Source organism: Phaethon aethereus (genome assembly GCF_964289735.1).
Source record: "Phaethon aethereus genome assembly, chromosome: 5".
NCBI lineage: Eukaryota > Metazoa > Chordata > Aves > Phaethontiformes > Phaethontidae > Phaethon > Phaethon aethereus.
Window position 1 is genome coordinate 12,032,453 of NC_138579.1, and position 27,321 is coordinate 12,059,773.

The following is a 27,321-nucleotide window of genomic DNA, read 5'->3' on the forward strand; positions in this document are numbered from 1 at the left end:
TAACAAATTGTGATGCTGCAAAGTAAAACCATTTTATTTCTTACATGCTGTGGTAGGTCCTATGCAGGGATCAGCATAGGTACCTGGAGAAAGGGATTACACCTATGGCTGAATTTGATCGTGCTATGTGTCCATTAACATTTTGTGTGTGAGTGGAACTGGGCATGCTTTATCTTCTATGTACAAGGGATACACTTTCCTCATTAGTCATTTCACTACTTGAACCCGCCTTAAAAATGGAGGAATCTTCCATCTAGATCACAATCTTTTTGGAAGAATCCCAGTAGATCACACCATTCAGAAGACTGCAAATAAAGAAACTCTGATTTCAAGGAGGATAAAGGGGTTTAGTTCCAGATGAGAGATTTCATTATCACTCATTGCTGAACACCCAAATCCTTGTATGAGGCAAGTGAGACATCCTATAATGTAGTAATTCTAAGTTAAGATGTGCAGAATTGGAGTTATTTAGCAATTTAAGAAGAACGAGCAGATACTGAAGCCTTGCTGAACAGCTGATGTAATTCAGCAAGTACTGATCAGACACAGTCAGTCTGTCAGTGGGTCAGCCAGTCTTGACAGATGTTAACAGTTTACCAAGACAACATGCAATAAGAGAGCAGGCACATGCTGATTTTTCAAATAATTAAGAATGCCCTTCCATCACAAAAGTTTTATAAGAGACTCTCCAAACAGAAACTTAATGTTTTCAGACATCAGTAAAAAAGAAAGTGGTTGTGTTCAGGAAAGGAAAGTTGTAACTCAAATCAGACAGGAACTTGGACATGTTAGTTGTGCAAATCTCTGCTTTCTGCAGTGTTAGGGAAGTGCTGACATAGGCCAACTAGTCCCTATCCCTTGGCAGTATTTGCTGGATCATTAGGCAAAAGAAACAAAGTGGAAGCTGGGTGTTGCCTTTCCAGTGAAGAAAGCTGTAGAATTGATGTAATGTTTGACTTTTACAGGAGGCATTCATAGCCTCTCCTCTGTGGAGAGGCGGCAGACGTTCCAGCACGAGCATTCATTCCCAGAACATCACTGCAACTTAAAAGATTCAACACTGGAAACAGATCCAACATTTGTGCAGCGGCTACGAGTCTCACATTGTTGACGATGCCTTTATGCTGTTCTATAGTCATCGCTGAAATTGTATACAGCAGGATGGCCGCAGAGCCACAGCAGCTTCGCGGACGCTCTCCCGGTAGCAGGCTGCCTCAGGAGCTCGTGCACTCTCCTGCCATGGCAGTTCACCTGCTGGTGCTTTTGTAGGGCAAGGAAAGGTACAGCCCGAACACTTGCATTATTAGACTGAGGCTGGAAAAGAATGGGAGCCACTGCCGTTTTCTAACGGAGCCTGAAATGTCATCTTTATGTTCCAATAAGCATTAAAAACTGATTCTAAAAAAATATCACAAGCTTTTATGCACCAAAAAAATGCAAAGCTAACCTCATCCAGCTTCTACCATGCTATTCCAACGTGTACAAAACATCAAGCACAGATCTGCAGATGATCCTCACAGTATGTGTTAGATCTAACGAACTATAATTGGATGTAGCTATGACAGGATACATGGACACCCTGGGTAATTGGAGTTCAAGCTGTTCCAGAAGTTTGGAAATGGACCTGCAGCGAGGCCCAGCAACAGAACGGGTGTGTTTGCGTTAGTAATGGCCCTGTGCGGCTGCTTAATCTGCAATCCTTTACCAAGCAGAAGCTAGCTGGATAAAAAGAAGACTGTATTTGATGTTTTCAGGAATGATCTAAAGGAGAAATATTAGGATGCTAAAAAAAATTAAGTTGCCCCTGGAATGTCTAGCATACTTTAATGAAAGACAGTCAGCTGCTTACAGTAACTGAAACAGGTAGAAACAAATAGGTACAATTTTCATTTCTTACTAATATCAAGATTTTGCTTTTGACCAGTAACTGTGTAAAGCCTAAGGGTTACTACACACAAATAGATTCATCATAAGAGAGTCAAGGAGAGTATAATTATGATTATTAAATCCACTGCAGAAAGCAAAGGGTGTAATAGATGAACAAGACAAACACAGGATCTCAAAAGCATTATTGAAGTTTGTCCCCGACACCAAATCAGGAGCTGAAGTTTCTGTCCTTGACTGGGTGATTCTTGCCACTTTGTAAACCACAGCACCCTATACACAGTTTCTCTTAATACTTTTAAACAGTTAACTACTCTCAAATGACATTTTGACATATATAAAGGACATGCAGATGTTTCTCCAATAAATGTTAAATTTGCATTCATGTGTTTGCCATTAGATATTGGTCTATTTATAAGGCAAACTGCAAATTTAATAGAAAGTTGCAGGAGCACAATCTTATGTAAGGTAACATATTAATAGGATATCTATTTCTGTAAAGGTTTGTCAGAAAGAAGCTAATACTGCTTTATTCTCACTGTAAACATGACCCAAACCGTTTCATTTTAGCTTTATGAGCTTCTAACTAAAAGTTTTCTTACTGGATCACATTTCTGAATGTTGTCCTTCATGTCTTCACCTGGCTCATACACAGAAAGAAAATGGTTGTCTGTTTTCTTCCCCCTCCTTCAGTTTTACTGTTGAGACCTATTATTGCAGTAATCCACACCAGAATACCATTCTTTGTTCAAAAGAAAAATAAAGTATGTTTCATACTTTAGGTGGATGTATTTTAGAAATACAAGAATGTTGTTGTTTAGGAAGTTTTCTGTACATCAGAGGAACCCTTATTGAAAAGTATAAGGAAAATATTGATGCTTCTGTATATGTTGCAGTCAGTCATTTTGGTACAGAAATGAAGAATGGATGCTGCTATGGACAATTATTGCATCTGAGAATCATTAAAAAAATTCCAATCCCAAGAAAGTCATTTGCAGAGAAGTTTACAAAGGGATTTCCTAGTTCAGTGCATCAACTTTTAGACTACTGATTAGGCAAGAGTTAAGATAGTAGGTCTAAATGCCATAGGAAGAAGGGTCTGCGCATGGTTTTTCTCCTGATTGTAAAGATTTTCAAACATTGTACATACATTGCCTTTATGTGTTTACAGATAAGACACCAAACAGGTGATGAATTTGAAGCCTGATTTTTGATGTTGGATCTCATTTACTTAATTCTGTATCAATTTTATTCAATGTAAAGCACATTTATTGCTATGTAACTTCAATTATTTAATAATCATAGAATAGTTTGGGTTGGAAGAGACCTTCAGAAGTCATTTAGTCCAACCCCCCTGCAATGGGCAGGGACATCTTCAACTAGACCTGGTTCCTCAGAGCCCCATCCACACTGACCTTGAGTGTTTCCAGGGATGGGGCATCTACCACCTCTTTGGGCAACCTGGGCCAGTGTTAAAACCATTACCCCTTGCCCTATTGCAACAGGCCCTGCTAAAAAGTCTGTCCCCAGACAAACCTTTAATGAGACAACATAGTTGTAATTTTTGTGACTGTAGTGAAGAGGCACACTACTCATCACATTAAAAAAAAAAAAATCAGGCATTTTTATGGTTTTGGTTTTTAACTGGAGCATATACAGTGTTTCCTCAGACTACATGCACAGTTACCTTGTTTTAGGGGGATCTGATATGCAACATAACTTGGGAATCTTTTAATACCAGCAGGCTCAGCAAGTAGTCCATGCATCTTTTCTCCATGATAAGAATAGCTGTGGGAAGGCTGAAGAGTATAAAGAGGAAAAAGAAAAAACTATCTGCACTTCAAAGATTCCCTTCAGATGGAGCAGATAGAAAATCCACATAGATTATTGCAGAAGCTGTAGGTGAAATTAAAAGTTGCCATCTCCAACATATGCATTTGCCTGAAGTATTCTTTACGTTTACATATTCTAGGGCGGACACAGCTGTAAAGATATATTACTTTTTGTCTTTAATCCAAAAGTGTTGGGACTTTAAACTTGGGGTCTGTTGATACTGAGATCACATTTACAGTCCAAAGAATTATGTGTCCAGCATGTAGCAATCTTGATAATATTCCGGTCAGGATGTGGGAAAGATGCTATTAGAAACAAAACAATCAATTCACTTAGACAGTCCCACAAACATGCTTTATGGCATCTGCCTCCTACTCATTTTAAGTGAGGTTTTATAGTGACACATTGGTGAAGATTAGTACACAACTGCAGGCAGATGCCTGTGACTGATTCAATTGTTTGCACTGACACTCACAATTGCTATAATTGCAACTGAAGTGATACAAGCCATTGCAAAAACCAAAGTGAAACCAACATTGTTCCTTAGAGATTTTATTAGTTGAAACCCAGAAATGCACAGTCCACTGTGTTTTCTTGGTATGAATTCATCACAGCATTTCCATTTCCTATGCCTGCAATACTGTCCTCATTGGTTTAACGTAAGAAGATCCAAAAGGCCTCTTTACAAAACAGAACTTGTACAGTAAAGGCAATACATTCCAGCCTCACGTGTTTAAAAATAAATTCTTTTCAAAAAAAGTGATTAAAAGATAAAGCAAATAATTTTTAGAAAAATCAGTAAGAACTTAGTGTGATCCTAAATAAAGAATATTTCTAAGCTCTAGCTTTCCTGTATGCTCCAAGTGCAGCTATCATTGCTCCTTTCCTCTTTTCCTCCTATAACCGTTTAACACCATTTATGTTCAAAGCTGGTATTTCTGAAGAGGAGTGACCATCTTCTACAGCCTCTGGAAAAAGAGAAAATGGATGTTTAGAACTAGGCAGTATCCAAAACCTTCCCAAGAAGAGACTACCTTGTAGCCTGCCAAGCAAGTTCTCAGGCGGTACTGAAGACTTCCTTCAGACTGCCTACACTACTGGTGGCTCAGTCCAAAGGAATTAAGAGATGATCCATGCAGGAGTTGAGGATTTAACACATTCACTCCCCACTTAAAGAAAAGTGACTTTTGCAGACCTATTTCACTGAAAATGGAAATCCCTTTGCAATGTAACTCATATTCTGAAAATATATTTAACATCTTCATCCTGGACACTGGGAAATTTCCATTTAAATGCTCGAGACTGTGATTATATCTAATCCTAATTATCCTAATATCAGCTAAAACCAAAGAAAATCCCAGAAGTTTACAATGAAGCAAAATGCCTGATTCTGTCCTGTGTTCATTTAGACCCGCACACAGTGATTCAAATTGCTGTTGTTCCAGTTGCAGTTCCCCACGTACATCCACATTAATTCATTCACATTGATCAAATGGGACACACAAGTGGCAAGGCAGCCATGGATGCAGCAAAACCTTTAATTACTTTTGTCTTCATTTTATTAACTAAAAGAGATCATCTCCCCCCAATATTTAAATTGGGATTAGACTTGCCAATATACTGGAGGAGAGATAGTGAAATCCACAAAGTATTGCATCAGAAAGGAGTTCTGAGAAATGAAAGGCAAGCGTTTTAAATGTCTCCAGTTACAGCACAGCACTGGAGAAGGTCAAACGCCCAGACAAGTTTCCTATGGAGAGACTTGTCAGTTCTGATGCTTTGAACACGAGGCTCACACCTGCCTCACACACACAGAGCTAGGGAAACACACCTTGTGTGTCAGCGGCACGAAAGAGATTGATGCTGGAGTCCGCGTTGGTGACAGCCAGGCAGCTACATCTAAGGTCTGAGTAAAAGAGAGGCCGTGGCCATGTCCTGTCCTGTGCCCGGACGGGGAGCAGCCCCTCGGCAGGCGCTCGCTGAAAGGGAGCCTTCTGCAGCCTGCGTGTGTAGAACAACTCACTCCTCTCTATTAAGGATCTGCCCCACGTTTCCCATGGAGGTTGACTACATTACACTAGAAGACGGGCTGGTGTACGCTGCTCCATTGAAAGCTAGAGAGAGGGGACACGTGGGAATGCTGTAGGTACCACAGCAGCACCTCCCGAGTGGGAGGCTGTGCAGCCGAACGGCTGTCATTGCTACGTGGTTCCACGGGAGACGGGTACGCTCCCGCGCTGTGGGCACAGCACCCTGAAAACCAGGCCTGGCAAAGTGCCCAATAAAAGGCATTTCCTCCCTAATGCAGACAAGACAGAGGGGTGTTTATTGCAATGGGCCAGTGGAAGAAGACATTGCCCTCAGTGGTTTTATCTTGGTAGCGTTTAGATTCCCAACCGAGTTCAGAACCACACTGTGGAACGCACCATAAAAAAAACCCACTTCCAGGCTCAGGCTAAAAGAGGAATAAACATTAATCCTTCTTTGTAGAGTGGGGCTAAAGTACTCAGAGTCATATCAGAAATTAAGGCAGGGACAGCAGCTGAACCCAGATGCCCTAGGGTGAACTAGGGCTTAAACACAAAATCCCCCTTCATACATGTATATGCCGATCTGTATGTTTCAGAAATCTAGCGCCTGAAAACGAGATCTTACCTTCTTTATTGCTTTTGTCTAAAGAAGTCAAGAACCTCCTTACGCCCTGTAGCCTCCGCCTGTAAGTAGAAACATGAATAAATCCTGCCATCCTGTGCACCAGGACATGCAAATACTTACTTGTGGGAAGTAAGAATATGTTACCACAAAATAATTAAAATCCAATTTAAATTTTAATTCCACTGACATAGATGAGAAAATTCTGGCTCCAACAATTTATTACTTCAGAACAGCACCAGACTTGAGTTTGTAACAAACTCTAATCCAGTTTATAGTCCCCAAAGCAGCATTTACTTTTCCGAAACTAATACGCTCTGACAGCATGCGTCATTACTCACACAGCTAGCACGCCATACGGAATACAGCCGTATCCACACTTACTACTTGTAGGGCACTCCTGCCATCATAACCAGGTTGCTCCAGGTCTGCACCAGCTAGGTACCAGGCATACAGCCCTTCCACATCACCTTTAGCTGTAAGGCTGAAAAAATAATAATATTGATTCTAAACCTTCAATCCATCTCAGTGTGATCCTGGGCCCTGTTAATTAGCTCAGCCAGCAAACGCTGAACCAGAACAGGCTCAACATGGCTGCCAGGGTGGAAAGGTAAGTAAAGGAACACTATTACAACAGCTTTGAATAGCTGAGCAAGCAACCCAGCTTGATGAATCAGTTCCTTAAATTAATAGGGTTGTGCTATAAGTACTTACAACAGGCTAGTTTCACATAGTGGGTGTGACTATGACCAAAGGGGAAAAAAAGTCATGCAGTTTCATATTTCACAACACAATATTTATCTCATGAAATGAGTTGGGGGGAGGGCAGTGGCTAAATCAAGATGCAGCTAAGCAAGTGAGAGCACAAGCAGATGTGCTAGCAATCAGTGTGCCTAATTTAAAACCACTAAGAAACCCCCTTCACAAGTTTGCATAACTATGGTTGCTATCAGAAGTTATGACAGCACATTTATGTGATATCATTTGGCCAGTAACACAGCTATATTTTTTTGAGTTTTATAAAGTGATTTGTAAGATTCAAATGGGCAGCAAGGAAAAAAAAGCTTGTTAAAGATGACCTCTATCTGCCATGTATAGCAAGGAATAGAAAGGATCAAAATTAATCATACACAAATAAGTGAATTAAAGTTTTCAGAGGAATGTACACCAGATTGTTTCTTCACATCTGCTGGTAGTCTCATCCATAATACTTAAGATTTTTGTTTGTTTGTTTTTAAAGAAGGGCTAACAGCCTGTACATACGCAAAAGCATGACTGTCTATACCAAGCCTGTGGACAGGCTGAACTGACAGCAAGGCTGGCAGGACTACCTTCAGTTTTCTCAAGATACCTACATCTGTCAGGCTTCAGACCTGAGCTGGCCATGTGCTCACAAATTGCTTCAGCAGAAGGCCGCCAATAATCTTCAACTGAGGTTGAATCTCATTAAGAGAGGGGGAACCCTCCCCAAACTTAAGTTCAGAGCTTGCTGCCTTAAACAGTACTCGCTGTGAGGGAACAGCATGCAGCGGGGATGGACGATGGTGATGAGCTCCTGGGTATGACAACCAAGCCAGACAGACCTGGTGGAGAGTGGAGAAGGCTGGACGATGAAAGGGGCAGTCACTAAGCTTACAGAAGAAACCCTGAAAGCAAAGCTGCAACATTCACTCCTCTGCTAGGCTGAAATCACTTGTTGATTAAATCTCTTTAAGTACCTGAAAAAAAAATGTTTTCAGGGGAGTGGAAGCCTCTAATTGCAGCAGTCTCAGGAGGAAGTCAGAGAGAGGCTTTTGCTTGCAGCAGTCCCAGAGATTGGGCAGGAAAAGGAAAAGCAAAAACAGTCTCCATCTGTATTTCTCCGTGCAACCCTAGCCAACCCTGAGGCAGAGCACAAGACCTGCAGCTGGGGCCTTTGGGGAACCGGGAAGCGGCAGTGGGGTGCTATGAGGTTTAAAAGTGCTTCAGACTGACACCATGAAGAAAAGGAACAATAAGTTATTAATGAAAACTGCCATGACAAAAAAAAGGCCCCTCAGAAGCAATACGGAAACAGAGAAAGGCAAAGAGGTCTAACAGGAAGCTCAGTGGGAAGTCCTTAAGGAAAGTGCAGGGAAAAGTAAGCCATAATAAAGAATAAGTGGTAGTAAAGCAGAAAAGAAATTTCTTAGCAGCTGCTTCTGAAACACAGGAATTATCTTTACTGAGAGACAAATCTCTTGCCATTGACACTGGAAGGTCCCAGAATTAAAGGAAAAAATGAACAAAAAGCCTACCTAGCAAGTGAGAGTTACAAACGTCTCCAACACTGGACAGGAAAGCACTGTATTTGCAAAACAGAATCACATTGTTCAGCCACGTGCAAAGCAGAAACCACTTTGGGCAAAGACCAGCACATTTAGAAATATTACCAACCTACATACCCAGGGCCATTCAGCTAGCATCACTGTAAGCAACAAACAAGGACTACTGCACTTACTTGAAAATTAACTGCCTAATAGCCTCTGTTCAGAAAGAGCAATTTAACCCTCACTGCCAGAGGTCAACACTGTGGTCTCCTTCTGTGACATGAGTAATCCAAATACAAAAAAGTATTTTCAATTTTGTAGCAGCCATTTACTGATCAGGTGAGAAATGTATTCTATGGAGACCGTGACCCAGAGAGCAAAAAGTGATGTACCTTCCGAGAAAATTTAGCTACCACTCTAAATAGAAGATACCTACTATTCACTAAATTGATTATAAACAAGAACACCACAAAACATTTTCTCCAATTCCAGATCCCCACAGTCAAGGTAAATGCATCTGTATTTCCTTTACACACTGTAAGCATACCTCAAATAGTCCAATGTATACATAGGACCTCTCAACATACACTATAGGGACCGTTGCTCTGTATTTTTCTCAGAGACATTTATGCCAGCAATTCCAACCACAAATGCATCCTCTAAGCAGGAAGTCCATACTTTTTATATCATCAAATGGAATAAAAATAACTTCCGTATATACTTATCAGGATGTCTAAAACCTGCTTTGTTGACAAAGAACTACCTACCACATTTTTAAACTCTGACTGATACCTTTTACAGTAGATAATCCTAGGTATGCTGCCTATCGATACTCTTACATTTAGAAAAAGTTATTACATACCTGTTTCACCATTTCATCACGGCTAACGTAGCCATGATGATGACAGGGCTAAGATATCAAGAATAGTGATAATGCAATTACAATCTCTGATTTTGTGCCTCCTGTCACACTAGCATCAAGCAAACTCAGTTACAGGACCTGCTGTTTAAGAGGTGCTCTGTTACTGTCAAGGTACCAGAAGCGAAGCTGCTCAGGTCTCAGAGGGTTTAGAAGGACAAGGGCCAAGGCAGTTCTAGATCTGGGAAGTAATAAGTACAGTGAAATGACACCTTGGGCTTCCCTCCTGCCCCCTCAGGTACGAGGATTTCATCTTTCCCAGGGACACAAAGCTCTGCTTTTTCAGCAATTCTCTTTCTTCAGTGTCTATATACAGCGATCAGGAAAGACTTTGTTTTTTTAGGTGTATCATCACCCTAACAGATGAGAAAAGATTTTTTTTTTTTTTCTTTTTTTAAAAAATGAAAATCCTCAAAAAGCAAGTCAGAAGTCCAGCACAAGGCACGGTTTGTTCTATCCTGAACACATTTGGGAGTGCTATTCTTAGCTAGTGTCTCCACATCTCTCTCAGTTGAGACAGACTTCTTTGAAAGATAGCAGGCATTAAAAGCTTGGTCCCAATTCCTGCAGAGGAATCCTTCCTCTCCCCACTTTACTCCCCAAGCTTCTGTTAAATTGAAGAGGCATCTTATTCTGAAAGTTGCTGATTTTGAAAGGCTGCATCCTTGTATGTTATATTGTATCATTTTATGAAATCTAAGAATATGAAGGAGAAAACTGGTTTGGCTTTATGCCCCTATTTTGTGAAGTACAGACTTTGTACAGAGTATCTCAATTTTTTCCTTTAAAAAAACAAACACAAACCAACTGTTTACCAACTCCAGAACTTGACAAACTTCAGAATAAGTCTTAGCGTCCCAATTTCTTTCGTCATGGTTTGGTTTTGCAGGCAGATGACAATACTACTGCAATATGAGAAGAGATTCTGACATTTTTAACAGATTACTAATATTGAGACTTCTTTCTTATTTCAAAACAAAGACATGAACCAGATACCAAACATCAGCAAAGTGATTCTAAAAATCAGACTAACACCTCTCACTTAAAAAAACAAAGCAGCAAATGAAACCATGAAGGATTTAATAACTAGATCATCTTGGCTGCACCTTTGTGCATCTCTACTTCCTACACAAGAGTTTCCACGGGTACTGTCCAACTCAGTCCTGGTAGGTACTTCCTTTCCCTTTCAAACATCACCAATGCCAAAGGAGCACATTTATTTTATCTCCAAAATCTTTCAACTGAACTATTCTATTCTAAAATAATGAGTCTAAACAGAAGGAAGCTGAGGAGACAGTATTAGAACACAAAAATCACTGTTCATGGTCTTTTATGAAAGCCAGTTTGTTTGAGGACAGGTAAGTAGGAAGGGGGGAAACATGATTGTAGCTTCTAATTCAGAGAGAACTGTATGGGAGAAAAAAGCTAAAGTTAGCTAAGTGCAGGAACCCAGAGCTTATCAGAAAGCAAGCAGCTTTGTCCTGCTATACCCCAAGAATTGCCTTGGTGACAAATTCAGACAGGTACAAATTGCAGCTTAAGGCACATTACAAGATAGAAGAGATGTAGGAAAATAGTTCAAATTAAACAGAGGGAAGGTGTTATAAACAGCTTGTTCTATAAGCAGCTTGACCACATGAACACCTTGACTGCCATGAAGGTGCTAGTGCCTGCAAAGAGAAGGCTTAAAAGGAGGAGTAAGAAGTAAGAGAAAGAAGTGAGCCTGCGTATGCTGGAAAAATAAGTGTATCTGCCGGGTCATCTGCGGATACTCCAGAAGAAATATCTGAGACATTTTGGCAGGACGACAAACACCAGTACCTCGAATTTCATAACTTTTATGCATCTGAATAACACTCTGTGGAAAAAGTCCACTTTGGTGCAGAAGACTATGCCAGGCCCTCTAAAACAGTAAGAGGAAAGCAAGCCCTTCAGCTCTGCTGGGGCAGTGTATGGAAGAGCCACCATTCACAGACACTTGAGCACTGTCTCGAAGCCTGACCGCTGCCTCCGGCTGGCTGCACTCCTCGTGCAGGCGCTGCAGTGACGTCTGCCAGCGGGCATGCCTCCGGCCACGGCCGCTGCTCCAGCTGCCAGCGGCGAGAGAGTCATGGCCCTGGCTCCTGACCTACACCGAAGTGGGAGAGCCTTGTCCCCTCTCACCCCGAGAGGGTCATCATCCAGCCTCTGCACGTGCATGCACTCCCACCCTCTGTTTGGAAGACTTACGTTGTTTTTATACTAAACTTATTACCATCAATGCAAGTTCACAATATCTTAAATGTTTATTATCAAAGTATCAGCTTGGAACAACAGATTGTGCAATACAGATGCAGGGTTTACGATCCTCCTTAAAACGCTGCAACAAACTGCATCAGAACCACTTTTTGTTTAAAGGACCCTTGTTCTCTTTTTTTTTTGGACATAATACTCCCAGGTCAGCTAGCCAAACTGGTTCTGCATGTGGCACCAGGGCTAAGTAAGGGACCAGTTTATTTGCAGAGGAATGTCATTCCCTAAGCCACTCCTCTCACCTTCTTGGCAGATGGGAACTATGCAAACCAAGGGCTTAGTTCTGTCCTATCACCTGCAGTGCCCTGGGAAGCGCATATTTTAACTTCATGGTAAAAGTCTTATTACCCAGTCTCCTCTGAGCACGACAACAGAAACACTCCAGCTAGTACTTCTTGATTCTAGAATTAGTCAAAGGACATAGTCCAGTCTCTATACAGAACATACATAAGCTTTACCTTGACCTTATAGTTCTGTAGACAATATACAGCACTGGCTGGTCCCTACAAGCCTCCTGGTTTCCTGCCAAGTCCTGATATAAAGGCTGGTACTCAGGGGTTTTTTGTTTGCTTTTGAGAAGAAATTAAGTAAAAACTATAAGTAATTTTAGGAAATACATGAAACCTTCTCACAATTTTCAGAGTAATTTGTAATTCAGGACCAGTACTGGAAAAAACTAAAATCAAGCATCTATTTCTTTTCATAATATATATCCATATCATTAAACCACGTTATGTCAAAAGCAACTGTATGGAAAACCAGCTTTAACAGAGGATTATATCCTCTTAAAATTAGAGACGGTGAGCAGCTGTTCAAAAGTTTTGGGGTTAAAAATATTTGTTGATTTGATTTAGTTATTTCTAAGAATGATGTTATATGCTAGTTAGAGTAGAAGCCATTCCCATGTAAGTGAAAAGTGGATTTTAAGAAAATAGAAGTGATGCCCCATGTGCAGCTTTATTCTCAAATAGAGATGCTACTAAATCACACCTTGCACAGCTTCCTCCTCACTTTTCACTCCTCAGTGAAAGTGCTTGGAAAAAATGGGGCATATTTGCTTCCAGTTCACTTATCCCCACAATACTCCCTAATTCGGAACTCTCTTGAGTTACTGGTGCTCCAAGATAGAGAGCTGATTCTTATTTTCATCGCTTCACTTGTTTCCTCATTATTAGCCTAGCACAGAAATAGCCACATGATGTGCCAGGAACCCAACTGTTTCCTGGAAGTTGTCTACACACTGTTCTCCATTCTGAGAGTCTCTTCTGAAAAAAACATCCCCCACCATCCCAATTTTAGGTCCACCTCACCTTCTACCACACTTACCCGCAGAGCATTGTTCCAATGTTCTCCAAGTCATGGCCTGAAAGGTGCGCTCCCGTTTCTCGTAACAAATTAATCACTTGTATGCGCCTTTATGAAAGGAATAGAAAAAACAGAGAAAGTGTATTGACCGGTAGGGTTTTTTTTTCCCCCCCTAAATTCAGCATTACTTGTATACACAGTCAGTGAAAGTTCTTACATGATATTCACCACCATCAGATAACCAGCTTAATTTAACACCTGAAATATTAGTGATTGAAATGCATGCAAACAGTGAGGACATTTATTACACAGCATTATTCCTGTATTTTACAGAATACAATGCCCATATATATCAATCTTAAATAAAACATGTCTTGCAGATAAGCAATGAATCTTTGGGTTAATGCAGAAACTAATTGAGTTTTTATGGCTTCCAAAATTGTGGTAAGTATTCTTACAAACCTCCCACAAAAGCACATCTTTTCCTACCTGCCTCCTCCCAATACCTGTATTATTTATTTCCACCTGGAATCTTTAGGAGGTCTTCCTTGTCCTTTCCTTTGAGATAAAGGGACAAACAGATATTTAAGCACTACCAGCCAACTCCTTAGTCAGATGCTTGAGAAATTTTATGGAAAAGACTGGTCTCTAAAGGTACTGTCATGGGTAGAAAATAACATGACAGATGAAAAATGTGCAAAATATGTTTTTCACAAGTGACCTAGTGAAATGTTTAGAACTACTTCAAAAAGGAGGTGACAGCATGCTCCTCTGCTAAACAAAGGATTGCGTTTACAAATCCAAACACATTTTTTTTTCTCCAGAAAGAGCATGATGACACCAGTAGATCAGGAATAGTTTCATAGTTCCTCTTAAGCTGCTATAAGGTAACAATTCAAAATAAAGAATTAGACATATCACTGTAATAGGAAATACATGGGCTTTTCCAACCCATTACCTGAAAGCTCCCCTGTATTAATTAAAAATAAAAAATAAGCTCACATACATGTTCTGCCTAATGACTTACATTTTCTTGGAGGTAGCCATGGGCCTTCCCATTTTAGAACTGGACTAAACTGCTTATCTAATCCCTCTGCTTCTTTTTAGGAAACTCCACCTTGAATGAGAAGTTACTTTACAGTTATCCATATTAAGCCTATATAAGCTTATATGAAACATATAAGAACTTAATTTATAAACTAAACAAAGAACCGTACAGATGCCATAAAAACCATTTTGCTTTTTCAAGCATAGGTTATTTAACCCACCAGACAGATTTTTTAAAATCGTACTTTGTTTCAATTGAGAGCCAAAAAAATGTTAAAATCTTTGTTTCATGGCAAGGCATTGCTGGAACAGCACATGCTGGAAGTTTGTTCAGTTATCTAAAATATTTTCTCAGGTTGGTCCCTTATGACATGGCTAGTCATCCACAAGCATCTCCTTGAGCCAGCAAATAATGGAACGGTTTCTTATTTTTCAATCTGTGGTGAAGAATGAATTCTACAGGTATAAAAATTTTAGTTCAGTCTTAAGCAGAACAGTAATTGGCTGAAAAGAAATTTGACTTAAAATAGTTTAAAGGAGAACATGTTTGTTCACTCAAGATCACATTGGGTACAGAACTGAACATGGGGAGTGTGAGTGTCTGCTTAATTCTCCAATGACTGCCCTGGAGTATTCCTTGTTTCCCACCTCATGCTTGAAATCACAGCATGAAACTAGCACTTTTCAAAATAAAAGCTTTGCTATGGGACAGCATTAAAATATAAAAGGCAGTAAAGTATGTAATGTTGTGCAATATTTTCCCTCACTATGCTCCCCTTATGAAGTCTGTGTCTCTTGATTCCAGCAAAGAGCCAGGCTTGTCTTTTCCCCTGTTGTAACTATTTACTCCGCACTGGTAGTGAGATTCCCTCCAGAAAGCACTTCATGTCCCACCTACACCACATAGCCACTACTACTCTGAGTGGGACTCTCTAAATCTTTGATACAGACAGATTTGGGAACATTTATGCCACACGTTCAGCAAATTTAAATATGCAGGAAAATAAATACAGCAAATTTAAAGTGAGGAAAAAAGTGGTTTGAAATAAAATACATTTTTAAGCATTGAAAAGTATTTACAGTAAAACATTTTAAAATAGAAGAACAATGTCCCTGTACAACAACAGGGAATCGCTCAAAATCATGTTTCTTGGTATGGTGGGAAGAAGAGGACATGTTGAATACCACTGCTTGTTAAGGGGAGGGTAAGGGAGAGGAAGAATAGGGACAAATAGTAATGTGCAACTTAAGTGTTAAATTTAGTACAGTGACTATGAAGAGCAGATCTGTCCAAGAAAGTAAACAGACCACCTCTCACATTCCCATCACTTAACATGAAAACTATGCAGGAGGTAAGTTGCACTACAGCTTGTTCCTACTTGCACCCAAGCAGTATCTACGTTCTGCAGAAACTTAAACCCTATCCAGAGTACCACTTCTCCTGTCTTGTACCCACCACAAGAGCATTATGCATATTTCAAGAGGCTGGCTGTGAATTTTCTGATACTGTTATGTCTTAGGTACATGAGAGGTCTTTAGAAGTTGCTTCTTTAAGTGCTGCTCTCCTGTGGCTTTACAAAAGCCTCGCAAGGGTCACTGTTTAGCTGATCCGAAGTTCAGCTGATGTCATGAGCCATGAATGTCTTGGGAACAGTTCAAATGTGATTTCAGTTGTAAGGTGACAGCACAAAACTAAGAGCAGAGCAACTGCTGGACAATGAGAGTTCAAGGTGTAGAGGGAAGGCCAACACCACCATGTTAGCCTGGGGTGCGCAGCTGCTTGTCCGGTCTAGCCCCACCTGATAAGCAAAACCATGAGGAGCTATTGTCACCTGTTCCTGACTCTCCCTTTTCTTAGGGCTCTGTTACCAAACTGTGGCTCTTGGTCAGACATAGCCTATAGGAACAATGCTATTTTGCATATGTTACTGAAGTTAGCCTTTTGATACTACCACTGTCATTCATCCACTCTCTGAAGGAAAAAAAAAACCCAAATAGACAAAAATTGTTTCTAGTGTCTCCTCCCTGCTAGATTTCATTATTGATAACACTGGCGATAAAAACCCCAATGCATACTAATATTTGAATGGATCAATAGCAAAATAAACAATCCTCTGTGGTCTTCAACATTCACTGCTATGAGTGAAGTTTGAGTTCCAGATAAAGACATCCAAACTCTTACTGGTTCACGAGGGCTCTGGATTCATGGCAATCAAGGTGCCGCACAGTACGTATCATCTTAGGGCTTGACTTGTCAGACATTTATTAAAAGTGAATCAACTTCAAAAGGGATGAATCACACATGTGAAATTAACATGCATGTAAGAGTTTGCAGGATTGGGGCCTTAGGGTACACACCTTCCACCGACTCTCTTTAAAGAAATGCAGGTGTAATGTATATCCAAACTTGACTGGCTTCATTCTTTTTAAGGCTTGCTCCCCTAGCAACTGGAATGGTTACGGCAGGATCAGCTTAGTTTCACTTGTTCGGTTTTCTGCATGGTATCAGTGGGAATTTTATGCTCAAATACTCTAAGGACAGGCTTCAGTGCACTTCTGGAGCCAGTGGTGGTTAGATTTTCACTCTGCCTTAGATTTCCTGAAGTAATGTAAATGTAACCTTGCAAAATATCAAGTATTTAAATTCATATTTACGTGGGAGGTAATTTTACTGCTTCTAATCTGATGTTCTCACAGCACTGTATGAGCAACTCCCCATTTTCAACCTTTTACCACTGCACTACAAGTCAATGGAAGTGCTCTTGCTACATAAAATATACACGATTTTTATTCAAGACATTTTCCTGCTTAGAGAGTTTCTGTTATTAAAAAAATATTATTCTATTGTTTTGAAAATGAATTATCCCTTGAGGGTACTCTAAGAAATTAAAGGAATGCTACTAATTTTGATATGTCAAGCAACTGGCCTAAATTAACAGTGGTCTGTTTAGCTTCATGCATAAAGTGAATGAAGCTATATGCAAATTGCAAAGTTACAAATGAAAGAGCGGAAATGCAGTAGTTTATTTCTTATTTAGAAAGGGACTCCACGTTTTACCATCTAAAGAAACAAAAAGAGTCACTTAAAGACAAAAAATTTAAGAGACTATCATCGATATAGATCAAGTTGCTGGTCTACCAGCTTACAGTGCTATGTTAAAAAGCTTTTAAGAGGAGACATAAGTCCTGATCATCTTTACAAATTATTAAATGAAGAGAGAAATCAGTCATCATTACATAGGTTTGCATGCTAGGTTAAAAGGCAAGCCACTGAGAAATGTGACATAAAAAACTGGAAGAAAGCTATTTTTAAGATGAGTAGATACTGTACTGCAGTTAAATGCCAGTTAAACAAATATATTAATTCTCAGAAAGTGGGATTAAGCTGATGCAATATTCAGTAAAATTGAGAGAGTTACAGTATTAAGCAGTTTAAAGCATTGACTGCTCATTAAGATCAGTTTTCTCCCTTCCCTCTCTGCCACTTTGTACACTGCATCAGGATAATCTCTCCACTTTCAGCACGCAACTGTTTAATAAATAGAATTTAAATATTTCTGTATCAGAAATCTTTTTAGTGGGCATCTAATTATGCACATATACAGCTGTCTGATCTTTACCATTCTTCTTCATACGCTTATCAGTGTGAAATGCAGTGTGAGTATACAGCAGCTCATAAATACACATTTATGAGATTAGTTCTAAGTCAACTCTTCCTCTCATTCCAACAGTAGAAACAAAAAGAGAAACTGAAAATGGTTATGGTGCAGTTTCCTTTTACAATTCCCTATATCAAAATGGGTGTGCAGTTTTAAAGAGCTTAAGAGTCATAGTAGGAGTCTAACATAGGAGTGGCAATGCTTAGGAATCCAAACAACAAGCTCATGTGAAATTCCTCAGGCAGTAGATGGGTGCGGTAAAAAAAGTAGGTGCCTGATTTGCAGGAACATCTAATGGTATCTAATGCTTTAGAATTTTCTCACATTGGACCAGAGCCACCTCTATTCAACTGCGAGGTTATTTGTTTGATTTGCTGTTGGGCTTGTTTTTGCTTTAAGACTTTAAGGGTTTGCCACTGAAGGGCATGTTCACGAGATAAAGCAACAACTGCAAAGCCATATGGGACCATGCAGTAGGTATGGCAGCAGTACAATGTGGCCACACAGGACTTCAAGTCTCAAGTTCACAGAGCCTGTCGAGTTTTCTACATCTGGTCTTTGAGACAGAAAAACCCCTCAAGTTACTCCTGCAGCCTATGCAAAACCAGGACTGTCAGACCTCCCAGGGAGCTAACTCCAGCCTGATAGATCAGGTGAGCTTGTCAACATTAGAAAGTTGTAGGAACATTTGGGGACAGACATCCATGAAGACCATGAAAATTCTATCACTCCAACCTCTACAGAAAAAAGCTTCTCTCCTGCCATCATATAGACTGAATATGAGATAAGGAGCTGAAAGTGGATCAAAGAAACAAGAACAGATTAGGGCATGCAGCTTCTAACACGTTAGAAGACCAATGGCTCTATGAATCCCCAGGCTATATAAACTGTTTTAAAATTAAATTTTGATAACTGATAACTTTTATATTCTGTGCTACGGCTATTCCTTAGGACTATACAACAGGGAGAAGACCAGTAAATCGCATGTCTGTGACTACCATTCAAGAACTGCTGACATCCAGAACAACAGGAAGAGGAAATCCACAAAGCAGGCAGAGCCATGAAGCCATCCCATATAATTACGAGTGGGCGGAAGGGGAAGGAAAAAAAAAAAAAAAAAAAAAAAATCAAAAAACCAGTCACCCAGCAAGATACTCAGGAAAGCACTGGCGGAAGGGAAAGATTAAAACATGTCAACCTACTGGTAGATTTTGTGCCAATTGAAATAGTCTGGTCTTGATGAGAAGGGGAGGGCAGAAAGAAAACAGACAGCCCTCAGTTCTGCACTCGCACTTCTGACAGTCAAAAGGAGGGATCAGTTTGGCTCGGTTTTATAAAGGAAGCCTCATAACAAAGAGTGGAGTCCTGAAATTATGGACAAAGACTTGGCAAGAAAGCCGTGATGTTACCTTATGCTAAAATTCTCAATGGCATACCAAGTTGTTTGCTTTCATTTCATATAATTCTAGAAAAATCTTTTAATTTAGGCTAGTCACATCCTTTGAAATGAAGCTGGTTTGTGTTATTTTAACTGCTGTTATTTACAGATGACTGCTGAGACAAAACAAGCCCAACATACAGGGATGGACTTTAAATCCAAAATGATAGAAGGATTATAAACTTTGGAGTGATGTATAAATTATTTTATTACCTGAACTTGATTGCGTTCATCAGTGGGGTAGATCCATATCTGTCTCTAGCATAAACAGTTGCACCAGATGTCAACAAATACTCAACTAATGGTAAATGCCCTTCAGAGGCTGCAATATGAAGTGGAGTTCGGCCATCATAGTCTCCACAGCTCAGGTTTCCACCCTACAAAAGGACAGATCCTTTGCATGCTAAAAAGATAATGTCTGCACATTAAGTTGTTGGTACAACAGTAGATGCATACACGACATTTAAATTCTGCCATCAAAATGTTAAGTGTGTCAAACTTAAAGTTTATCTTGTAGAGTTAATTTAGCACCAATAAAGATATTTATTCCACTTTCTGCATGTTCCTTCCTCTACACATATTCTCATTACAGCCCCTTCAGATATGTTCTTTATTGCACTACACTGTACAGCAGCTTTGTGCCTAAAGTCTTCTAATTTTATTTGTCTTAGTTTGTTATTTTCAAGATATATTTAACCTTTTTAGAGGCCCATTACCAAAGTCTCAAGAGTAGAGTAAACCAAGGCAAAGATGAAAAAACAAGAGGTGTAGAAGATGAAGGGAAATGCTGGTTTCTTTTTCAGGTATAACTGAAGCTAGAGCTACGGGGAGAGCCAAATATCCTGTATTAGCACTGCACTGTGTTTTGCTTATATATAATTTTCAAGTTTCTTTTTTTAATCATGACAGATTTACATCCAAAAGCTGGATACTATGAATATGCATAAAGAAAGTTAAGCAAAAGAAAGCAGCACAAACCATTTTAAAGTGTTCCAAAGTTAGCAGATAAGAACTTGCATTTTAATCTCCCTGTATTTTCACAGTTCAAAAGAAAATGTAAACAGCTGAGAACCAGATAGGGGAAAGAACACAGCAGTTTTGAAAGGGAAAGACTGAAAAGCCTAGAAACCAACTGTATTAGTCAAAGCACCTTGATTCTAAGACTTAGGTAGTTGCTTCCCAGTGAGCATAGCTTCCTCCCGTCATTTACAGCTCTATTTTAAAAATCATGTTTTGTACAAACTGTTTATTTTACATTACCATTTCTGCTATGGCTCTTAGTGCATCTATGTCACCCAGTTTAGCTGCAGCACAAGCCAAAGGTGGAATTAATGCATCTCTTACGGCTTCTAACTCCTGAGAAACAAATAAAATTAAGCATTTAATATCAGCCTCGCCTCTAATGTGATTGATGTCCAAGTCATAAAAACACTGCCCTTGCTTTCATGTAAAGTTTCCAAATTAGTCATTTGGTTATTTAAAAATGGTAGCATTTAGTTCTTGGAAGGAAAGAAGTCTCATGTGTGTTTTACATTTTGTCGGTCTCTTATCCATGAAGATTTATATTCCTCCCCGGCAACACTACAATTACCTGGTATCTATATATACCATTTAAGATGCACGCACTAATTACAATCTCTGTAATGCCATAGTTACACATCAGTACAGTAAGAGAAACAGCACTAGTAGGAGCTGGAGAAGACCATATAGTCCAGTCTCTTCAAGACTGGATCAACTTTACTCATGTGACTCCTCAGATATTTGTATAACCTGTACTTCCAAACCTCCACTGACAAGCTCCAGAGGCCTCTTATTTAGAAAGTCCCCTATTCCTCACATTTACTGAGGAAGAACCATACATTCAGTATTCATTAGCTACTAAAAATCCCATCTTCCCTGAAACCAAGCCAAGAGAAAACCAAATACTTGTATCTTACAATCAATAGGACAATCCAAATATATTTGCTGATGTTCCAATTGTGACGGACTAATATTAAACACCACAAATCATGCTTATGTAATGCTTCCTTAGTATCAGCCTTCTGTGACTGCATGTACAATTAATAATTACCTGTTATTATTTGGATTGCTCCAAACTGTCAATACACTTGACCACAAAAATACAAAGCACTTTTTCATATCATTGATACCCTGAATTACAGCAACTGTCTGAGGCTTATTATTGCAACCAGCCAGCCAAGAAAATAAACTCAAGATGGGGCTACAAAGAGGAAAAAAAGTTAACATGTTTTTAATTAAAAACATTTTAATGTTATGCTTGTCATTGTGTCCTTTCTCCCTAACCCAACTGGTTAGCTGGGACACTCAGTACTAAAAAAAATAGTGTAAAAGCTCCAGTGTTCCATTTTTCTTTCAGCTTTACTGTTCATTTTTAAGCTACGTTCATTTAACTGAGTTCACAGCTTTACATGAATTCAGTTTTAAATATTTAAGTATATACCTCCTTGCTGCTGATACTTAGAGATTTGGCAATCACTTGAATAAACTTGCTATCTCTCAGAGAGATCTTGGCTCCTGTGGGTACAACAGTCATTTCTCCTCTTAGATTCTCACTCAGCATCTGAAAAGCAAGCAATCAAATCCTTTGTTAGCAGAGGAAAAATATGGTAGTAGTATAATAAAAAACCTTAGGATCAAGTTAGAAAATTGTTTGGAGGAATTATGGAAACTAATTGAATGCAGACAAAATATTAAAGAAATAGTTACTGTCCCATGAAGATTGCAAGTTTGAAAAGACAAAAGGGGAAAAAAAAAAAGGGGGGGGCAGGCAAATAAGACTTTCTTCCAAAGCAAAGAAACCAAAATAAGCACATAACAAAGCACCCCAATTTTTAGAGTATGCAGACAAAAGTTCCCTAGTGGGGTAAGCTGCAGCCGACTTAAAAACACAAAGATATTGAGTAATTAGCAGAGTGAGGCTGAAGACCAGAATATTCTGAAATGCTGCCTTTTGCCAGCACTCCCAAACCTCAGTACTCATACACAGACTGTGTACGTAGGCCTCAAAACAAAGCTCAGTGCTGCCTGTGGACAGTCACGTATTTCAATGGATTTTCAAACAGCTCCACTAGCCCTGATTTTGTCAAAACTTGGCCATGGAGCCAGCTCTGAACACAGAGGGTGTAAAGTAGTACTAGTCATTCAATATTGAAGCGGGCATGTAACAGTTTGCAGGATGGGTGCATCCAATATAACCAGGGGAAAAAAAAGCAAACCAAAAAAAGGTCAGCCAATTCCTGTGTAGAACGTGCTAGAATATGGCAGTAAAGAAATGAAAATACTCCAAAAGACAAGTTTTGGGAAACCTGGAGAACAGAGAGAGAAGCCAGTCATTAAGAAAAAGTAACTGGTTTCCTCAATTCTGACAATTTTACATACTGGCACTCTTTCACAAAAGGTTGCTGATGCAGCTATAAAGCACGTAGTTATTTCAATTAGAATTTTAAAAAGCAGGATTGTGAAAGTTTGCAAGAAACAGATGTGATGTTGGAAGGAGGAATGCCCCAGGTTTACTTATGTCTAGGCATGCCCTTTAATAAAAAAAAACAAAACTCCAAGCGCTGACAACACTGTAGCTGTCTGCTGGAAGAGTCCCATATACATGTAACTCAGAGCATACCAACTGCTTTGGCACACTTTTAGAGTTTGACAGGTTGAGATCATTGCTTTGCACAGGTAACCTTAGCAATTGGCACCTGTGCTAAATGCACCCAGTGCAAAGCCCTGTGTGCCTTACTCAGTCCTACCAGCTCTGCAGCCATTTGCATGTGTCTGGGGGCACATTCTTTGCTTCTTCGTGTTGAAAGAGAATCCTAAAATAACCACGCCAGCTTCAGGAGAGCTTCCGTCTCTTGGGAGACTATTGTTTGGTGATATGTTTAGCTGAAGATATTGCCACAGACAACATATTTCCAGGCTTTCTTCTTCTCCTGGTCTCTACCACTCATTCCTGCCCAGGCAATGCAGCATGCTGCTCCCTTAGTTGTGCCAACACAATTGTTTGTGGGTCTGTACAATGAGTCAAATGAGGAAACCGATCCTGCTTAACTCAAAGAAATTGCAAAAGATATTTTGTTTTTCAGACCATATAAAGGAACTCCAACACCACCACACAAAAACTCTGTAGCACATTCCAAAGGGCAGCACATGAAGATAGAGGAGTACCTTGTGCCAAGGGTACCTAAAACATCCTGTCACCAAGTCCTCACCTGAGTAAATCAGCTATCTCACCTCAGCAACCTGGATCTCAAATTAAGTTTTAACTCACACACCAAGGCAGGAAGCCAGCTGGGAAAGTTTCTCCTATCCCAGGCCAAATAATCCTCTCTGCAAGAAGATTAAAGTCTACATTAAAAAAACAGGCTACTGTATGTGTGTTCCAGGGTCAGTGAGTGTACCAAAGGGGCACCCGTGAAGAGCCTGGGTTTCTAAAGTGTATATACACAAACACATGCAATACCACTACTCTTCACACAGCATTATGTTGTCTGTCAAGCATGTTCTTGCATGGAGTATGTTCTTGCCATCCACACCGAAGAAAGACATAGCTCCTCCTCTCATTTTTCAGGGCCAGAACTTCAGCAAACAACTGAAAGCTCACAGTCTGAAACTGATTCTGAGCACAGTAAGTGGTACTCCCAGCTACCCCACTTATGGTCACAGGTACTCAAATACGTTTGTCTCAAGAGCTGCTACTGGTTGGAAGATATAGAGCATGAAGTAACGATCAAATTTGTTTAAGATTTAATAAAACACAAAACACTATCATAAGATACACATGTGCATGCAATACTTAAGTCTAGAGAGTGACTCATCATGATGTCATCTCCCAAAGTGTGAGGATTATGATTTCACTGCATACAAGCATAGAAACACATGCATTCCTGCAGACTGCTGCTCTCCTAATTCAGAGCTCTATGTTCCTCGTATAAAAGGAGGATATATAATGGTATATATAACTACATAATTCGAGGAAAAAGCCTTGATTAAGCACGAATGAACAGCGAGAATATTGTTAAAGGGGATATGATTTTAAGATCAGTTACAATTGGTTCTTGGAATAATTCTCTTTTTCAATGTATTAATAAAGTGTATCTCCTCTTAGAGAAACAAAATCTAACACTGTCATGAGTAACGTTGTAAAGGAAGAGGCTGTAGGCAATATTTATTTTCAGAATTAGCTTTGTGTGAATAAGTCTTGGATGAAATCTTTCACACACCAAGATCAATGACAGGATCTTTGCTGACTTCAGTAGGGTTGGGATTCTGTCTCCCATATGAATTTCTACGTATGGGTTTTTAGTACAGAAATGTCCAAGGTAGACTACTATTGTTTAAATATGGCATTTTTGTGTCTCAGCCACAGTCTTCATCTGACTTATGGAGAGAATTCTTTCCTCTACCAATCTATGTACACTCATTTGCCTAACAGTATTTTCCTTAAGGAAAAAAAAACACATGTGATGTTCACATTATGGCTCTTGAACCAATTGCTCTTAAATGCAAGGGAGAAGCTCAAGGCATTCAGCTAAGCAGAAGTTAGCAGAGCAGATGAGAAAGTTAAAGCCTTTCAAGGTCATACTGAAATATTTACCTGCCTCTTCTCTTCCCAGCTAAGCTTACTCTTGCTGAGTGTGTATGACAGTTTAGTTAGGGCTGCCTCTGGTGTCATATCACCTCCAGGAATTACTCCAACATCAGCGAGAGTCTGAATAAAAAGGAATAATGATTCCAATTAGCATAGCATTCAGAAATACCTGCGTGAACAGAAAATGTGTATGAATGATGAGTAGCTACACAGAATACAGTATGCAGCCATGCCTCCACTCTCTTGCTCCTCCTACTGCCACTGTAATTTTTGTAATTTTAGTTATTAAATATGAAGCAAATACCAGAGCCAGCTGAATAAAGATGACTTTTGCTTTAAATTCCTTTTCAGGCAGTAACATTGAAGAATTCACCCAAACGCTTGCCACGGTCACTTACTATGCTAAAAGGGAAAGGTTACAGGTCCATATCAGCTATCTGCAGAGTTGTCAGATTCCCTTTATTGAAAAGCTGCAGTTACTCTGTTTTAACCCAGTGGCATTTTGAACATTGCCAAGTAGGCTGTTCTCACACAGACATATTTACCATTCTTTTATGGGGCATTGCTTTGGATGAATTCCAGCACTACAGTGTGCTCACAGCAGGAGTGTTTTCAGATCCTTTCAGACTGCGCTAGCAGTGTATGATTTAGAACATACAACTAAAATATGTAATTTACACAGTTCTGACAAGAACAACTGCAAAAGACGACCTTTCTAACTTATCTTTCTGAAAGTTAAAAAAAAAAATAAACTATCTGAACCACAGCAAAAAGCAGAAAGATTTTTTCTACAGTCAACAAGCCCCATAAGTCTACAGTGAGCAAGACAGCAAAGACAAAGGAGATTTCAGATCTCTTGTCACTAAATTGTACCTGGGCAAACACTCAGGCTTCTCTAAACCACAGATCATCATCACTGCCATAATGTGATGCCTCACTGTTAAGCATCTTGCAGTAGGTTCTTTACACTGCATTTTACTTTTAAATACCTTCTATATAAACTTCAGCTTTGAAACTAGTTGTGGCTTAACTAATATTTCTAGCAAGATACAGAGCCTTAATCAGCTCATTAGCCACCTCCAAGAGCCCCAGACTAACATTTTTTAAAGTCCCATGGGAAAACATACATAGGGAAGGTGAGAATTACTTTCTATACTGCAGAGCTAACCAAAGAACAGTTAGGGCTTTTTCAGCAGGTTTGAGAAAAAGAAGGAGGAAGGGATTTTCCAGTTTCCTTCCTATACCTAAAGTTCCTTCAATTATAAGCTTCTACTGTGCAGATGGATCAAAGGCCAGACACTCAGTTAATTAAAACAAACACTTCAAGGGAAACCAGGGACTCAGTTGACCCACCAGGCTAGCTTGAATGAGTAAAAAATTCATATAGCCACATGCAAAGACCTGTGAAAGATTTTACTTAAAGAAAAATCTAAGTAAAGTAAACATTTCCAGCATTCACCCATGAAACTTCCTCCATTGAACAGTTCCTTATGAAAAGACAATGAAAGAACAAGCATGAAGTAATTTTGTAGGACTTGGCTCTGTCACTGTTATCCTTAAAAGATGCCAAGAAAACAGGACAGCCTCATCAATGGATGCTGAAACAACATCATACATGCTCCATATAAAAAGTGGAAGCTAGAAGTGAACACATTTCCACGCAGCCTTACAGTGGTTCAGTAAGACCTGAGCCAAATCTTTCAATTCAGCATATCAAGTCTGGATCAGAGCGTAAAAAGCCATTTTAGAGGTGTCTACTTGGAGGCTCTTTTAACCAGAGTCCAGAAAAGTTTTTTTTTTTCTTCCCTCCATGCATTTTAGCAGTTTACATCAAGCAGAACATCACATAAAAGCTAGGCTTCATTTTCATGTTGTTTTTCAAATATAAGTTTGGTGTCTTTTATCGACTTAACTGCTTTCTTCCTTCTGTGTGAACTGCTTTATATAATCCATGTATTCCTATCATATCTGCTATAGAACACAGGATTTTTGCAAAAATTAATACTTCTCAAACATCTCCATTAAGTTATGTAAATGTTTTACCAACACGCAAATGACTGCTTGTATCAGAAAATATCAAGTTTGGATACTGAAGAGGTATAAAGAGACTCTTACAGTCTCTTTTCCTTTCTCCTCAAAACAGACTATGTGTTCTTGAAGCAAATATAATCTAAAGCTGTGTCAAAACTAATGTTAAAAGAGGCAGGTTTCAGCACCAGACTGGAGTATCTAGGTTTGTCTTACAGTCACTGGAGAGGCTGGCTCTGCCAGACAGGTGGTTGCTCTGAACAAAACCAGGTGTCTAAAACAGGAGAATGAGTCACCCTCTGGCAGTGCTTCTTGGCTATTTAATGGCTAGCCTTTTTATAAAGGCCAGTTAAACCAGCTTCCTTCAC

General features: G+C 39.5%; 1 protein-coding gene across 1 annotated transcript in view; it reads right to left on the minus strand.

Annotated features, from left to right (window-relative positions):
- Window positions 1-6,377: 6,377 nt before the first annotated feature.
- The window catches only part of ASPG (asparaginase), a gene marked incomplete at its 3' end in the record, with an annotated part of 46,832 nt that continues 25,888 nt past the window's right edge, over window positions 6,378-27,321 (minus strand). Inside the window, exons 9-15 of the mRNA XM_082000022.1 lie at window positions 24,932-25,045; window positions 21,779-21,898; window positions 20,578-20,673; window positions 19,531-19,694; window positions 13,195-13,281; window positions 6,754-6,853; window positions 6,378-6,431 (exon numbers count right to left, since the gene is read on the minus strand). Coding sequence (XP_081856148.1) covers window positions 6,378-6,431; window positions 6,754-6,853; window positions 13,195-13,281; window positions 19,531-19,694; window positions 20,578-20,673; window positions 21,779-21,898; window positions 24,932-25,045 — 735 coding nt within the window. The remainder of the gene's footprint in view (window positions 6,432-6,753; window positions 6,854-13,194; window positions 13,282-19,530; window positions 19,695-20,577; window positions 20,674-21,778; window positions 21,899-24,931; window positions 25,046-27,321) is intronic.